Source organism: Salmo salar, chromosome 13, assembly GCF_965601325.2.
Source record: "Salmo salar chromosome 13, fSalSal1, whole genome shotgun sequence".
Taxonomy (NCBI): Eukaryota; Metazoa; Chordata; class Actinopteri; order Salmoniformes; family Salmonidae; genus Salmo; species Salmo salar.
In genome coordinates, this window is record NC_138303.1 from 76577786 (window position 1) to 76596089 (window position 18304).

Here is an 18304-nt window from a genome sequence, read left to right on the forward strand (position 1 = left end):
TCACTTGGGTCTTTATTAGCATGTGTCAGTGTTGATACAATACTGAATACAAAGAGGGTTAATCATAAGGGTTACAGCAGCACAGGACTTTCCATTGTTGTAGAACCGTACAAAAATGGGTACTACACAGTCCCGAATAATTTGTGTTTATTTACTCTCCTGCAGATGCATCAATTCAGTAAGGCCGGGATGATACGAGTATTGCAATATGGCAAAAATTTAAACATGAAGCAGAACCTTCTTTTTTGAAAAAACCTGCTGTATGTAAAATTTGGTGTGCTATAAGCTTGGGAAATAAATACATGTGACTCTGGATGACAACATAATGATGTTTGTTTTGAACATTAGGACTGTTTTCCTAAAGAAGAAATCTGCTTCGTGTTTTGTTTTCTTGCCACGATAATAACGAATATCGCGATACTGGTATCGTCCCGGCCCTACAATTCAGTCTAATAGAGATGCACGTGACCAATGTGAGTCAGACATTTTCAGACTTCAAAATGTAGTCCTATTCATGTTTGATGAACTAATCTACACTACTTTTGAGGTCGCTTTAATGTATATATAAAAAATATTATAGTTAGCAAATTTACAGAGGCAGTAGAGTTAGAATTATCCCAACGGCAATGCATTGATGTTCTTGTAAGTATACATTTTAAAAGACAGAACTTTAAAATATGGGGAATAATAATAAGTGTTTGGTTAGTGTAGTGTAGTCAAATATTTTTACCACCAGATGTCTCCTACAGAATCTTAATTGAATTAGAGGGGACAAAATGTATTTAAAGGTCATATGCAGCCATTTTATCTCAATAACCAGGTTTCCAAACTTTTATGCGCGTAAAGTACATGTCAGATCATTTTTTTTAATGAAAGGCCTGATGGAAACAAACATTTTTTTCAGTAAAATTTCCAAATGTCGGCAAAACAAAATACACTAAACAAGGTGAGATCTTTTTGTGTCGTAAAATGAATTATGCGAGAAATGTCATTGGAAATGCTTTTTTGCACAAATATTGACATAATAACCATCATACCGAAGTAAACTTGGAGTCACGCGATGACATATTGTGTGGTCCTACCACTACGACTCATCGGGAAAGCATGCAGTTTATTAAACTACAGATGAAATAAATTATGATGAACTTCACAGGGTGTTGAAAGTGTAAGGTGATGAGTTTGATGCTCTTTTCCAATAAATATCTAGGGTCTTATTCTGGTGACATGATAATCGATGCTTGGCTGCTGTAATATTTTTTTATATATTTATCGCTCTTTTGTCCATATAATCTTATGTAAGTTATACGTACACTCTAGTGCACTTGCCAATACCAGAGTGGGCACACTTGCTATATAACGCTATTTTCTTTGTGAGAAAATCATCAGTAGAGTTGAAAATGCGATTGAAACCCTTTTTTTTGGTACATGAGAATTTAACCACAAAATGTATTTTTATGTGCACTACGTCATCACGCACAGGCTTTTATCTGCAACAAGTCAATTTGATGTTAACACCTCTCTGGTGGGAAAATGTGCATATTGTTTTTATGTGGATTTTAAACTATTCACATAAATCTGTCTCCAATTGGATAATTTCTGGGTCAAAATTCAAGTACCGTACTATGATTGATTGTTTTCAATTAAAATGTTCAAAAAGAAACAAAAATAGCTTCTTAGGTAAGAGCAATTTTTCAAGCAAGAATTTTGCTAGGACTGTCGGAGTCGTCTGAGTGAGAGGCCTAATTGGACAAGCCTGATGGGAGGGGTATGTAACCTGAAAACTAGGTGTTATTTTGGATCTAAACTCGGCGCTCCGGTACTGCTTGCCGTGCGGAAGTAGAGAGAGCAGTCTATAACTTGGGTGACTGGAGTAAAAAAAAAAAAAAATGTAATCAATTTTAGAATAAGGCAGTAACGTAGCAAAATGTGGAAAAAGTCAAGGAGTCTGACTACTTTCCGAATGCACTGTATATACAACACAGGAAAATCAAATTTTTGACTGCACTGGGCCTTTACATTTCTTTTGCATTTGATACAATTTTATTCAGGTAGGTACACCAACATGTCATAGTAGCAAGCACAGTGGCATTTCTGTAAGAATGTTTTTATTACAAATGAATATTGCTCCCTGTTGACTAATGTTAATACTCCATGGGGCCAAGGGATTTATGAAACTCACTAGAGAATCAATTTATTATGGTACAGACATGGGGCCACAGTCTTTTGATCAAAGGGGATGACTGAGATCTGGGAGGGATGAAGAGGAGGTTGAATATAACAGTTCCATCCACTGGGGTGTATCATCCTCTTCTTCCTTGTCATGTGTTAGCTCTGAGATTCCATGACATTGACAACTACCACAAGTCGTTATCTCAAGTTCACTGCACGTCCCCATCCATTCCTACCCGATTCTGACCAGAGTTAAACATGCGTAAATGGAACCTTACTTCCTTTTTATGCACTTTTAGCTCTATGTGTTCTTACCTTGAACTTAAGCATGAGAATAGCATGCTATTCATTCGAGGGGGAGGTCTAAGAAATTGTGTGGCGAGGAAACCATGAATAAGGTTGAGCGATTAGAAATAACAATATTTCCCGATAGAAATAACAGCTTTCTCCATTCACTGTAATGTATAACTTGATAAGAACTATTGATAAGAGCTAGGTAAATGAGTAATACGTTTGGAGAAGGGGATTGTAAATACACAGCAATTGCTTTAGATGATTTTTCCTTATGATCCCTGGAGACGAATGTGAAACCAGCCATATGGAAGCAAACTGAAAATCACAACAACATGACATGATTTACAGCCTCTTTTCCACAGTGAAATAGGCTATAAATAGCTGTGCCATTAATCAACATTTTAATTGTGCCCTCATAAATTGTATGGATGAAATTTGGAGACCCAAGCTTCTGTAGGGCTGAACCTGCTGAGTTGATGTATGCGCTTTAGAATGTTTTAATTACAGCTTACACCTGGGCTTTTCTCCATTTTCTTTTACAATGTGCATCATGTTAAATATTAGCCTCTATCATGAGCCACCGTCAGTAATACCCACATACATTCTGTGAATTTGTAGCTTACATTTGGCATCATTCCATTCTGTTTACCTTTCTTTACTCTATCACGTCCGTGTGTTTCCTGAGGGTCGCTAGCATTAGTGGGTCATATTAGGCTAACGTTGTGGAATAATTTTGGACATGTAGCCTATTTCAATCATTATGGGACTCAGACCACACGTAGCAGGTTAAACCTGGAGCCTGGCGCACAGTTCACTACGACTGGACTGTTGTCATACAGTTCCATGATTAGGGTAGATTTATAGGACTTGTTCAACCCCTGTTGTACACTTTTTTTTCCACCATCCAATATTTCGGGGACTAAACTTGAATATGACAACTTTCAGGATGACTCAAACCACTGTATTGTTTTTATTCATCAATATATTTTGTGCGTAAAGGCTCTCCAAACCTGTTCCACCACCTGCAAAATCCATTTGACAAAACAGATATCTGATCCTGATGCTGTCAGAGTCATAGATGACGTCAAGGTTCCTCAGTAGAGAGAGTACTGGTTCTCCACTGCTCTTGTTCTTTGTGCTCCCTCAGTCTCCTGCTGTTCATCAGCTGAGCCACCAGAGGGCGGTAGAAGATGCTCTATGCTGCCACTGCGACTCAGTAAGCCACCACCACCCCCATCCTCTAGTCTGGGGAAGGGAGGCAGGATGCGGGATAGAGCAGGGGAACTGGGGGGGAGAGGAGAGTCCACGGATCCACCAACTGGCTGCAAGACTCCGGGAAAGAATTGTGCCGATTGGTGGAGGCCGTTCCGACAGCCAGGCTCTCTGGTAGGGGTGGACATCCGAGACATACAGAGCTCTGTAAAGAGGAACCCAACGGATACACGAGACATGTTTGAAACACACAGACAAATGCACCATAGATCTAACCTTGTTCGACAATCCTGATCTCGCAAGCTTACATTCTGTTGTGAAACTAAAATAAAATGCAAGTGGTCAGGATGGTGGATCAGGCTACCATAGATCTAGCTTGAAGCACAGCAGCATCAAGTCAGAAATTGCAGTTACAATAATATGATGTTCTATATTCAGGGGGTAATAGTACAAAATAACATCTTAAGATAAAAACAAATCAAGAGGACTGGTTTTAGTGATCCATAGGGAAGGATTTGTGAAGGAGGATATTTCAGTAGAAATCAAAACAGGAAAGACCAAATTAATTCAGAAAGGCTGGCACTAAGAGGGGTTACCAGTGGTGTAAAGTACTTAAGTAGTACTTTAAAGTATTTTTACTGAAGTTGTTTTTTGGGTTATCTGAACTTTACTATTTATAGTTTTGACCACATTTACTTTTACTCCACTACATTCCTAAAGAAAATAATGTATTTTTTACTCCATTCATTTCCCCTGACACCCAAAAGTACTTGTTCCCTGACACCCAATTCACACACTTGATCATCCCTACTGCCTCTGATCTGGCGGACTCACTAAACACAAATGCTTCGTTTGTAAATTATGTCTGAGTGTTGGAGTGTGCCCCTGGCTATCCGTCAATAAAAAAAGAAAGAAAATTGTGCCGTCTGGTTATAAGGAATTTGAAATGGTTTATACTTTTACTTTTGATACTCATGTACATTTTAGCATTTACTTTTGATACTTAAGTATATTTGAAACAAATACTTTGACTTTTACAGAGGTAGTATTTTACTGGGTGACTTTCACTTTTACTTGAGTCATTTTCTATTAAGGTATAATTACTTTTACTCAAGTATGACAATTGAGTACTGGCCACAGTGAGAGGATTGGCCACAATTGGAGCAGGTACGGGGAAGAGAGAGCAGCACTGAGTAAAGAAGGTAATCCTACAGAGGGAGGAACAGAGAAAAGGGGATTAACTAAAAGTGCCCTTTGTCTCTTTCGCCTCTCCCTTCCCTTGTGGCGAATCATCAAAAAGACATCAGCCTGAAAGAGTGATCCTCAATTCCTTATGCTTGCCTGGTCCAGTGGATCTTTCCTAAAAGACTCCTTTGTCAGCTTGAAACAACTTTTTCTTTGAAAACCACTGTTCGGCTAGGTAACCCTTTTTTTAGCTTCGATAATGTAAATGCTTGACTGAACACATTTAAGATGAGAGGTTAGATATGGGTCAGGAACCAAGGAATGCAGGGATTGTTTTTGGGCACTAGACATGTTGGACATTATTATAATCATAATAGCCTACATTTTACATATCTCAAACAGTAAGACAGCATTAGCCCACGTGTTACCTGGGCGGCTGCGCTGTGTCTGGACGTAGCATCGCAGTGTGACATCTGCAGCCCCGCGGGACTCCAACGGAATGGGGTGGCAGTGGAAGTGCTGCAGCATGTCCCCCACGCTCTGGAACCACAGGTGGTGCACATGGCACTGGCCCTGAGAGTCCACAGACAGACGCAGGTGCTGTTCACAGGGAGGTAGAGGCATGCTGTTAGGTATTTCTACCATTACCATTGGTTTGCGTTCAACAATGCTAATGCTAAGCTGTAGCTTAGTAAACACACACATCTTGGGTCGTTGCTAGACTACTTTCATGTGTCCATAAGATTAGATACATTTGGGTGAACTAGCAGGGGAATACAAGGGAATCTTTGGGTGAATAATTGTTTTAATGAATCAAGGCCATATGGCCAATACTCAGCAGAGGAAGCATGTGGTTTACATGTGCAGGGCAATGACAAATACAGACTGATTTTGCCCTTGTGACGCAAAGGGGAACCCTGAGTGAATGGGCAGCCAGCCAGATAAAGAGACTAGTTTGGAACCAGGTTGCGTCTGAGTGTACCTTGGCTTTGCCCTGGAAGTTGAAGGTGAGGACGTATTCTCCCAGGCGCGTCTCGCTCTGGCGAATCACAAAGAGCCCATGGCTCCGGGCTCCGCCCACCAACACCAGCTGAGCAGCACTCACTCGAGACAGTGTACCGTGGAACCATGGGTAGCAGGTCAGAGAGGTGTCCATCTCAGAGCGGGGTGTTCCTTCACCTACGGGTGAGAAGCATAATAACCTTTTATCACAATATTGTCGTAGCAAAAAGCAGCCTTTCCACATAGAGAGCTGGCCATTACCTGCTCCAGGCCTGTTGGACTCCAGTGACTGGAGGAAGCGTTCTAGGGGGACATGGGTGGGGTGCAAAGGGGAGGCCAACAGGGTCCGAAAGCGGGGCCCTGAGGGGCCACAGGGACCAGCACGGTGCTGAGGGGTCTTGGGTATGTCTGGGTGGACATAGAGAGAGCATGGAGAGAAAGTTACCCTATACAGTCAGATGCTGAGTTACCATTACCAATTAAAGTGAATAAATACTCACTAGCCGTGAGCTCACAGTTACAGGTGGACACCGAGGGGAACTGGCCATGAGGACAAGACGTCAGCTCAATGTCATCTCCACTGTCCCTGCACAGAGAAGACATAAACACATTAAAACGGGATGAGAAGGAACGGGTTTGATTGTTACTGCATAAAATCATCTATATGGGGTACACCTCAATAGTCTTCTGTCAATCTGAAAAGACAGGGTAGATGAAAGCAATATTGTGGTTGCCCACCGGGATTTTGCTTTCACATCAGTGCAGGAACAGAGAGAAGGGAAGGAAGATTCACCCCTAGATCACAGAGAAGCGAGTGTAATGGTATTTTTCTTTACCCCGGGTCTATGCAGTCCTGAATGTCAGCCACCCAGGAGTGTTTCTGAAGGGAGTCTAACGTCTCCAGGATGTATTCTCCTCCATTCTCCACCTGCAACACAAGCATCGGATTAGGCACAATATTAGCACATTCCAAATCAACTAGACACTTGTGTAGATATGAGAGTATTGGATAGGAGTATAAAGAAACCAAATGATATAGATGGTTAAGTTCTATAATACACCACAAATGTATCTATCAAACGTAGTTCTTACAGGGCTGAAGGTTACTGACGAATATAAGATCATTTCAATATATACTATATATAGGCCAACCTATAACTGAGTGAATGTAGCAGAACATATCTTGATGGTACCATATTAGAAACCTGTTTTGGCCTACTGACAAGAGCTTAGCTGAACAATATGGTCTGTGGTTTACCTCAGCTGACTATTTGTCTCTCTGTCAACTGCACCTCTGTATATTTATCACTCACTCTGCACAAAGCATTGACATTGATTACTACAAAAGACGTGTTTGACAAGTGTATACAGAGTGAGGGACTATATTAACTACATAGACACTGTACTCAGCCTGTCATTCACAGTTTGGTTCATTATGCAAATCTGCATCATACAGAGCATTTGGTAACCCTGACTGTTATGTCATAACGCCTACATACAGTTGAAGTCAGAAGTTTACATACACCTTAGCCAAATACATTTAAACTCCGTTTTTCACAATTCCTGACATTTAATCCCAGTAAAAATTCCCTGTTTTAGTTCAGTTAGGATCACCACTTTATTTTAAGAATGTGAAATGTCAGAATAATAGTAGAGAGAATGATTTATTTCAGCTTTTATTTATTTATTCACATTCCCAGTGGGTCAGAAGTTTACATACACTCAATTAGTATTTTGTAGCATTGCCTTTAAATTGTTTAACTTGGGTCAAATGTTTCAGGTAGCCTCCCACAAGCTTCCCACAATAAGTTGGGTGAATTTTGGCCCATTCCTCCTGACAGAGCTGGTGTAACGGAGTCAGGTTTGTAGGCCTCCTTGCTCTTACACGCTTTTTCAGTTCTGCCCACAAATGTTCTATAGGATTGAGGTCAGGGCTTTGTGATGCCCACTCCAATACCTTGACTTTGTTGTCCTTATGCCAATTTGCCACAATTTTGGAAGTATGCTTGGGGTCATTGTCCATCAGGAAGACCCATTTGCGACCAAGCTTTAACTTCCTGACTGATGTCTTGAGATGTTGCTTCAATATATCCACATCATTGTCCTCCCTCATGATTCCATCTATTTTGTGAAGTGCACTAGTCCCCCCTGCAGCAAAGCACCCCCACAACATGATGCCTCCAACCCTGTGCTTCACGGTTGGGATGGTGTTCTTCGGTATGCAAGCCTCCCCCTTTTTCCTCCAAACACAACGATGGTCATTATGGCCAAACAGTTCTATTTTTGTTTCATCGGACCAGAGGACATTTCTCCAAAAAGTACAATCTTTGTCCCCATGTGCAGTTGCAAACTGTGGTCTTGCTTTTTTATGGCGGTTTTGGAGTGGCTTCTTCTTTTCATACCAAAGTACGTTCATCTCTAGGAGACAGAGCATGTCTCCTTCCTGAGCGGTATGATGGCTGCGTGGTCCCATGGTGTTTATACTTGCGTACTATTGTTTGTACAGATGAACGTGGTACCTTCAGGCGTTTGGAAATTGCTCCCAAGGATGAACCAGACTTGTGGAGATCCCCAATTTTTTTCTGAGGTCTTGGCTGATTTCTTTTGATTTTCCCATGATGCCAAGCATAGAGGCACTGAGTTTGAAGGTAGACCTTGAAATACATCCACAGGTACACCTCCAATTGACTAAAATAATGTCAATTAGGGTATCAGAAGCTTCTATAAAGCCATGACATCATTTTCTGGAATTTTCCAAGCTGTTTAAAGGCACAGTCAACTTAGTGTATGTAAACTTCTGACCCACTGGAATTGTGATACAGTAAATTATAAATTAAATAATCTGTCTGTAAACAATTGCTGGAAAAATTACTTTGTGTCATGCAAAAAGTAGATGTCCTAACAGACTTGCCAAAACTATAGTTTGTTAACAAGACATTTGTGGAGTGGTTGAAAAACAAGTTTTAATGACTCTAACCTAAGTGTATGTAAACTTCCGACTTCAACTGTACACTTGTGATAAAAATGTACTGACATTACAAGTAAAGCTGACCTTGAGGACAAAGGTGTTGTCCCTGTCTGGCATCTCCAGGGGCATGGTGGTCCGCACCTCCATGACGGCTGTCAGAGGAACACTCAATTTGGGCTTGGACGACTGGGTCAGAGAGAAAAGACAAGTTAAAGTTAGCAATGCATCACTGATAGAAATCTATTTTTCACTGGTAGTTTGACCAAAATTCATATAGTTCACTAGTGGCTGACACCTAACTCGAAGTCCTCCTGACTTCAGAGTCTGGAAAGGCTATGTTGACGATGTTGGAACGATACGTTGATAATGAAGAGGATGTGCTTTTTTACTGATTGGTTCTGCTTTGTGCCTTTCTCACAGTTTGAGATAATCAATCAAAGCTCTAGTCAACTTCTGCGCGGACCAGGGAACCTACCTTGGGCGGCACATAGAACTCCAGCAGGAAGCCCCCCTCCCCTTCAGTGACCCCTCCTTCTCTCATCCTCCTCAGCAGCAGACGACACTTCTGCCACTGAGCATTGCTGCCCATGCTGTGTGAGTCGTCTGCCACCATGTAACGCAGGGCTCCTTCCCTCTGCACTTCAGCTGGCAGGGGCCTCAGGGCAGCACAGCGGGATCCCCGGGGCATACGCAGCAGGCGGGGACTCCAACACCCTCCCGTATCCCCGTTGAGCTTGCAGCGGGGTTCTGGAGAGGCTCCTCGGCTCCTCTGGAGCATGTCCCGGACCCCGTCCACCACACACAGGCTGACGTTACGTAGGGAGAAGCCCTTCCTGAAGTTGGCCCCGGGGAGGCCCTCAGATAGGTCCTCTGTGCTGCGGGACTGGCCCAGAGTCAGTGTGGAGGGGCCCCTGGGTTTGGGCCGGTGTCGCGGGCTGGGCTTCTGCTTCTCTGGGCTGCCCTCCATCAGAGACCAGGGAGCGGCTGGAGGACCCAGTGGATCAGAGGAATACTGTAGGTGCAAGCAGGCCTAACAGTCACCCCCTTAGGACAGCAGGCTGTCAGGGCAACTTCCTCAGGTTTGATTGGCTAAGTCAGCTCTGCCCTAAACCACACCCAATAATCCTGAGTACAGAACTGAGAGAGTTCCTCCTCACTCAATCCTGCTCTAAGTCCTCCTCAGGGCATTCGGCTGGTGAGATCTGTGGATAGAGAAGGTCAGAAGAGATGAGGGAGCTGAGTTGTATTTTAGGATAGCCTCAATATTTCATAGTGGATACTCTGGTGTGCTGTTATAGAGACACCTCCATTTTACATCCCCTCCTACCTGATATGACGGCCTATCCTAAAATCCTAATCTCAAACAAAAACATGTGACACTCCCGGTCTCATGTGGGAGACTGTAACATGATCCTCATCAATACCCTAACAACGACTGACTACAATCAATACAAGACTGTGTACCGGTCCGATACAAGCCCTGGTTTGAATATCACTTTCAAATTATAGGTTTTTTGCTAAATATAAAATGATGCTTTTTTTGGGAGAAGCAAACTGCAAGTACACCTTATCTGGTTCCTCCTGCCCATTTAGACACATGCACCACTGCCCTTTGGCAGTGGGGGCCGGGAAGGGAAATATGCAGCTTCAAAGTTTAATGAAGCTTTGAACAGAGAGAAAAAAGAGATTGGAAAAAAGGATAGGAGGCCCAAGTAGGAGGGAGGCCAGAGTAAGACTACTCCTTAACGCTGACGTTATACTAACATTTGCTGACTTTTTCGAGAAAGAAAATGACCTATTTGCTATTTCACATTGTCTTCGATGAAGGAGGTCCAAGTCTGTAATTGTACACATGCTGTGCTCTCGTCTGCAGCCTAGCAGATAAGCTGCCAAAATGTGACAAGATTTCTCTCAGGCACAAGGGCAGGGGGTTATCACCTAGCACTGAACAGCCATCCTTTGAAATAAGGGCTCAGCAGGAGAGAAATACATATCTCCTTATCTTAAAGATGATCCATAAATATTAAAGAGGTCCAATTAATGGTCTCAGGGCCGGGGCTAGATGGGCTAGACGATCAGGCCTGGGCAGCTGGCCGCCTCGCATTGAATCAACGTCTCTACTGATTGGACTTTTATGACGAGCGAAGGGAGATTTCAGCCTAATTATCTTCTAATGGCTGTGCCTGTCACGACGAGATGGTCTTTAAAAAAAAATGGTGACAAACGCTAGTGAGGGGCCCTGTCACCATGGGCAGGAAGAAACTACAACCCAACAAATTTGTCTGTGTTAGCAGTTTTATTGTCATTCTGGCAGAGATACAGTAATTCACTGGATATGTGTGGTCGCAAACTCAGTACATTATGATGAGTCTGGAGATTCTCCTGTTATTCAAGGATAAGGGATGATTTTCAATAATAGATAGAGCTGCAGTCAAACATATTTTATGTAATTATTATGGATGAATAAATAGACCATCCTCCATATCACCCATGTTGATGTTCTTACATTTCGTACAGTTTTTGTTTGGGTTCATTCCCCCAACTCTCTGTGTGTGTGTGTGTGTGTGTGTGTGTGATATTGTCACAGTGAACATCCATCATTATGAGACTGAGGTATGAGTTAGGTTTGATCACTACTTCTATGCTGGTTCCTATGTCTGAATAATGTATGAATACAGTGTCGCCTTCCAGGAAATGTAAATTGTCTGGGGGGAAAAAAAACATTATATAGTCACCTGATCAAAGATCCATCATTGGAAGATAACACAGTGAAGTGGAATATTATCAAATTGCAAAATGTTATAACAAAATGCATCGTCTCATTGCTTGAGATGCTCATCAAATGTGTCCTCATTCACTCAAGGCCCTGTTCAAGTACAAGTATCCCACTGGGCACAAACTGGTTGAATCAACGTTGTTTCAACGTAATTTGTCAATGTATTGTGGCGTGGAATCTACATGGAAAATACATTGGATTTGAAAAAAAGTCATCAACGTAAACTGTTAATTTTGAGGGTGACATTTCTACCACACGATGATGGCATCATGGTAACCAAATGTCAATTTCTAAAATAACGTCAGATCTTCAATGTTATATCCACTATCTGAATAAAAACAATAGGCTGGGCAGCACCTCCTACAGGAGAATTGATCTACCTATAACGACTCTGATTTCCCATCCAGAGTTTTAAGCAAGCCTTGCTTAGCTATGATAGTTGTCACAGACTATTACCAATGTGCTATCGTGAGAATGATTGTTGAGACAGAGATCTCCACTTAAAAAACGAAATAGATTCACTGTTGCTATCAAAGTCTTTCCAAAAGGGTAGGCTTAATAGTGCAAATTAAATGTGACCATACTTTATCACTCATATCATCAATGATGCTATTTAGGCCTATATAGCATTTGGAAAGTCATCAACAGCTATTGTTCAAATTCAACCAAGAATTCAACTAAAAATAGACAATACAATACGCCTAGGGTTTCAAGCTCTGGTTGATTCAAAATGTAATGATACTTATTGACTTAATGGCTTAGTTCCATTCCTTAACTTTTATTTTTGTTTGAGGTGGAGACGTGAATCCAACATAAAATGTGTTACCTTGTTGACAAGTGAATAGGCTATTTATCAAATCAAATGTTATTGGTCACATACATACATTTAGCAGATGTTATTGGTCACATACATACATTTAGCAGATGTTATTGGTCACATACATACATTTAGCAGATGTTATTGGTCACATACATACATTTAGCAGATGTTATTGGTCACATACATACATTTAGCAGATGTTATTGCGGGTGTAGCGAAATGCTTGTGCTTCTAGCTCTAACAGGGCAGTAGTATCTAACAGTTCACATTGTATTTTTGTTTTTCAAAAGTGATATTGAATTGTGTTTGGTTGTCAATGCAACCAAATATCAACATTTGAAGGAGATGTATCTTGTGCTTAGATAGTTGGAAATTCAACTAACTTTTGACTGTCTTTTTGAGTAGGTGAATGAATATAGTTTGTAAATCTCATTGATCAATGTCAAAACTTAATATTACCCAATTGTCCACATTGAAATGAGGTGATGTGCCCAGTGGGATGTGATTGAATAAGTGAAAGCAAGGACCACCCAATGCTTTCATCTACCTGTGGTCCCTTAAAGCCAATCAGGAGTCTGTGTTTCAGCCCAACTGCCGCCTCGCCACTTGGTTTGGAACAGAACAAGCTACATTGTCATGGAAGGATTCAGGAGGGATGCATTTTTAAGTCAATTTATACAGTGCCAATGGGGATCGTTATTTTTTTTTTTGTTCTTTTGCGTTGTTTGTTACGTTATTGTGTAACTTTTTACTTTATTTTATTTGGTAAATACTTTCTTAACTCTTCTTAAACGGCACTGTTGGTTAAGGGCTTGTAAGTAAGCATTTCACGGTAAGGTCTACACTTGTATTCGGCGCATGTGACAAATAAAATTTGATTTGATGAGTGAGGGTGAGTGACTAGCCAGATATGGCATTTAAAACCATTACTAACAGAAGGATAGTCTGAGAAGCTTAACGTGAGAAGGTTAACTGCCAGGTCCTCACTATATGAGCAACAATCTTCAAATTTATGGCTGGTTAATTGGAATTGGGACCAAGGAAAGCAGCTACATGCGTAGGGAAAAATGTCAATTGATGTGAATCCCAACCACATTACTCTCTGGTATGGTTTGATTACTTTTTGTGGAGTTTAAAACTCAATGCGCAACAGATTAAATTAGAATGTAACTAGGTTTCTACCTTATCAGAATTTTAAAAAGTACCAGCTTTCTATCTTATTTCTGCATATTTTCTTTTATCACTCAGATTCCCGCTCTGCGTCCACTGATACAGTCCAATGCAGATTCTCTTACCAGGTGGTGTTTCCGCTTCAAAAGACAAAGTTAAAGAATCCCATCAACCATTGGCTGCGATGCCAATGGGTCCCTAGATACCATTATGCACATTCCATACACTCTCTCTCTGACCTGAGTAAAGATGGCAGATACCCACACAGCTTACTGAATCTGTACTCATAGGACCTCAGGACAAAAATATAATTGTTATTCAAACTAACATTTTCACTTCACAGTCAAGAATAAATATTCAAATATCTTTTAGATTTTAAACTAGATGTTTAATATCCACCCAGATCTGAAATGCTCATCTAATACAACTTCCCCTTCCTCTATTTTCGAGGAACTTGACAAGGAATATTGAGTCATTTTCTCCCCCAAAAATCAGCAGAGCACATCTGACATCTCAACATTTAATGAACGTTGTGCCAAACCTGAGAGAGTATATGAGGACCCTAAGGGACATTGAGCACATGCCTCTCTAACTTCACTAGTTAGTGTGGAGAAATCCAATGGGCCCCTCAGCTTTACAAACCATGGACATTCTCTATGGGGCGAGTCCAATTTGGCATCAGTGACTTCTGCCCCTACATTTCCTGCACATTTCTAGTGCTGTTTCTGTCATATTTTCAGTGACATTTCTGCTAATGACAGTGAGTCAGAGGCCATTTTCTAGGTTCTTTCATGGCAATTCCTATGGCAGTCCATTACCTATACAGTTCTGGTTGGGAAAAAGATAATTAATTTATGTTATTGAGCAGATGATTTTCATGCCTGCAGCACAGTTTGTGTGTGTGTGTGTGTGTGTGTGTGTGTGTGTGTGAATTGAGAGGAGAAACATGATCACTCCTGACCAGCGCCCCCTCTCTTATACAACGTTATGCAGAGACAGGAAGTAACTGTAAGTGGCTCAGACCTCTGACAGCCCTCCACCCACACACAGAAAAGCAGCTGGCCAACACACACACACACACACACACACACACACACACACACACACACACACACACACACACACACACACACACACACACACACACACACACACACACACACACACACACACACAACATAAATGCCCATACAAATAAGTGAGCATAACCAAACACACACGCATGCAATTTCACTAAGCAAACTAAAACTCCCTCACACACACACAAAACACGTTTTGCACAGAGGACAGAATTAAACAATCATAAACATAACATAACTGCATCACCAAAACACACACAGAGAAATATAATTTTCAACAGCATCCAATTAGATACATGGCCAATGTGGCTTTGAGGCAGATCCAAAATCCAATTCATGAATGTAACTTAGGCAAACACTGGCCTGAATGAAACAAAAACATTCACTCAGATCAAGACGACAAGGCTTTGACCAACATCAATGGCAAAGCATACCAAACATGTATTGACTGGTAGATGAAGTTCTCATGCATAATATAACAGTAGAGATATGGAATGTTATGGCTTAACTGTCTCTCATATCATATCATCATGACTCTGACATTTTTGTGTCCCAAAGATAAGAGTTATGAAAAACAAAGGGAAGGAGGGGAATTTTGCACATTCATAGAATTGAAGTGAGTCAATCAGAATGTAGCAACTGAAGTGGAATATCTGGAGTGGGGGTTGAACCAGCGATTCAAATCAAATTTATTTATATAGCCCTTCTTACATCAGCTGATATATCAAAGTGCTGTACAGAAACCCAGCCTAAAACCCTAAACAGCAAGCAATGCATGTGTAGAAGCACGGTGGCAAGGAAAATCTCCCTAGAAAGGCCAGAACCTAGGAAGAAACCTAGAGAGGAACCAGGCTATGAGGGGTGGCCAGTCCTCTTCTGGCTGTGCTGGGTGGAGATTATAACAGAACATGGCCAAGATGTTCAAATGTTCAAAAATGACGAGCATGATTCTTTGTTAAAACACAACCACACTACCTCCTGTGCCATAAAGACCCAGACCTCTTGGATATCTATGGTACAGGTTGTCTGTTCACACATTTTAAGTGGTGTTATTTATATGCCAAGAAAACAGAATGTATCATGTTCTGCATAAATTCTGTTTTGAATCCTGCCAGAACTTTAAAACATCAGTCCAAAACGAACCATGTTTTAAGGCATAAACCCTTAAGAAATCCTATATGCTTCAGAAAACATTCTTACGGAAAATGCTTATGCCAAATTTTCACACTTTATTTTAGTTTTCTGTTTATAAATGATACATGAAGCATTTAGACCATGTAGTGCTTATGAAGACTTTATAAATCGGCCTATAGCCTTTATAAGTAGTGTGACAACGACTGATGGTGGCTATGTAGCGTCATGGATGGATGATGCATAGACCAACACCGATGAGTTCATAGTAAATTCACCGTTTCACATTCAGTTTACTTTCATATATCATTTTAAAAACCTACTCTATATGATTTTTTCTGTTACATGTCCCACAGTTGAACCCTTGAGGGATTCATAATGCGGTAATAGACGCTTCTGAGCGAGTTCATTTGGGGGAAACACTCGCAATACGAGCGGCACTTCAAAAGCCATACATAAATCAATTGCATTTCCACTGCGAGCTCGAGGACAAAACAGACGCATATTTAATCAAAATTAAATCAGTCACGTTTTAATCGGTAATGTAATTACTACCTACAGTATAGGTTATAGCGTTAATTAACTCAGATGGGTAATTATAATTAACTCTATCAATGAACGCTTACCTTATCATCGGCAGTATACTCGCAGCATTGTCTGTCTTTGTCCTCCTATTTAAACGAATTACGACAGGTCAGGAAATGGATTATCAGTCACAAAAATATAATTTCTATGGAAGCCTATAGCTACTTCAACGTGTCCCCCTTCCATCAAAAGTGAACAGACACTAGCGCGCGCCGCACAGCGTGGGTAGTCTGATCAAAGCCGCCTTGTTTAAAGGTCCAATGCAGTCATTTTTTAAAATCTCAATATCAAATCATTTCTGGGTAACAGTTAAGTACCCTACTGTGATTGTTTGAAAATAAAATGGTCAAAAAGAAACAAAAATATCTTCATAGCATGAGCAATTTCTCAAACAAGAATTTTGCTAGGACTGTCTGGGAGTGGTCTGAGTGGGGAGGGGGAAACTGAAAACTAGCTGTTATTGGCAGAGAGTTTTGGAACTCTGTTTCCTATTGGTCTGTTGACTAATTTACCACCTAGTGATGTCACCAGGCAGGCCAAAACTCCATCCCACCAAAACAGGCAGAAATGTCAGGTCTTTTCAAACAGCTCGTATACTGAAAGGGAATTATCATAATTTTCACAATATTATTCCATCCTCATAGTGTGGAAATATATATACAACACAGGAAATCACGTTTTTGACTGTACTGGGCCATTAAAGGAAACAAGATGAAGTTTTGGCTCTAGTCTACATAGCTCAACGAAACCAGAGTTTTAGCCCACTTCGTACTTCCACACAAAAATATACACAAAAATGATTACAGATTGTATGTAAGTATTTGAAACCCCTTACATTACGAGAAAACTAGGCTACATGTAGCCTCTATTAGACAGAGCCTACTTACTTGTTTTGGTAAACGCAAAGGAAGACCACTTACACTAGTCTTACATTAGGCACTGTTTCAACTCATAACTCTATTACATTGTCTATAGGCCTTTTCACACTGCTCAATCGAAGTAGGATAAAACAGAGTATTGGCATTACAAAGGAATGTCATGTGAAAGAATGCCACAAGTTGTTAGGTTATTAGCTCTCTAATGGCCTCAGAGACTTTGGGAAAAAGTATTATTAAACACACGCACGCACGCACGCACACAAGTAATTCACAGACACACACAGTGGCTAGGGAAGCGAGCCTTCTTACTGTTGGATAAACAGCGTCCCATCCCATGAGTCGTATGTTGCGGGGGGGGGGGGGGGGGGGGGGGGGTCATTTAGCCTCTCAGAGAAGGATGCTCCTCTGTCTCACTGGGTCAGCACCGCTTCCTGTTTTAATGTCACAGTGACTTCTGTGAGCTTTGGGCTCTTCAACACAGCTGAGCACAGCCTCATACTCTGTGCTCTCCACAGAGCAATATTGTGCTAATGACCTCAGAGCTGAACCTCAGTAATAGGGAAGACATTCATCGGACACTAAACAGTGCTGCACATCCAACAGCAACGCTCCGTCAGCAGTGAAACCAATTCCACTGGCTATTTTTATCCACGCGAGGCAGAACAAATCATATCACATATTACTTAGGGAATGGAGACCCGCAAAACAGCAGAATACAGGGCAGAACATTGGGGTATAGAGCAAGGACCTCTGCTAAGATCATGTGGTACTCAAAACAAGTCTTTCATTCAAAGATGTAAAAGAAGACAATTGATCGCTGAGATCCATTTGGTCTATTTGGATGAGAACCAGCAGCCAAAGTAATGTCCCTTCATTGGATAATGAAGGATCACTTGATTTGACTTGAGCATCAATCTGGTGAACTGAAAGGGAATGTGGACTGTTGAGGATCTGACAAGGCACCAAGCCCCCAGTCATGTTTTCTCAACCATTCTAATCTAAACTGTGGAGCATAGTTGTGACAGGTACGGCTGA

General features: G+C 41.2%; 1 protein-coding gene across 1 annotated transcript; it reads right to left on the reverse strand.

Moving 5' to 3' along the window:
• On the reverse strand, window positions 1–16805 carry LOC106567661 (SH2B adapter protein 2). Its single transcript, XM_014137207.3, has 9 exons — window positions 16433–16805; window positions 9306–10032; window positions 8915–9016; window positions 6699–6790; window positions 6363–6448; window positions 6124–6270; window positions 5843–6039; window positions 5289–5460; window positions 1–3880 (listed from the first exon to the last, which is right to left on the reverse strand). Exons 2-9 carry the CDS (start codon window positions 9795–9797, stop codon window positions 3558–3560), a joined length of 1611 nt encoding a protein of 536 aa, XP_013992682.2. The 5' UTR covers window positions 9798–10032; window positions 16433–16805; the 3' UTR covers window positions 1–3557.
• Window positions 16806–18304: the final 1499 nt, after the last annotated feature.

Excerpts from the sequence above, each read along its gene's own strand:
- LOC106567661 (XM_014137207.3), bottom strand. The coding sequence starts at position 9,797 with ATGGAGGGCAGCCCAGAGAAGCAGAAGCCCAGCCCGCGACACCGGCCC. Across the intron at positions 9,017-9,305 it reads AGTTCTATGTGCCGCCCAAG|TCGTCCAAGCCCAAATTGAG; the intron begins GTAGGTTCCCTG and ends TCTCTGACCCAG. Across the intron at positions 3,881-5,288 it reads GACACAGCGCAGCCGCCCAG|AGCTCTGTATGTCTCGGATG; the intron begins GTAACACGTGGG and ends TCCTCTTTACAG.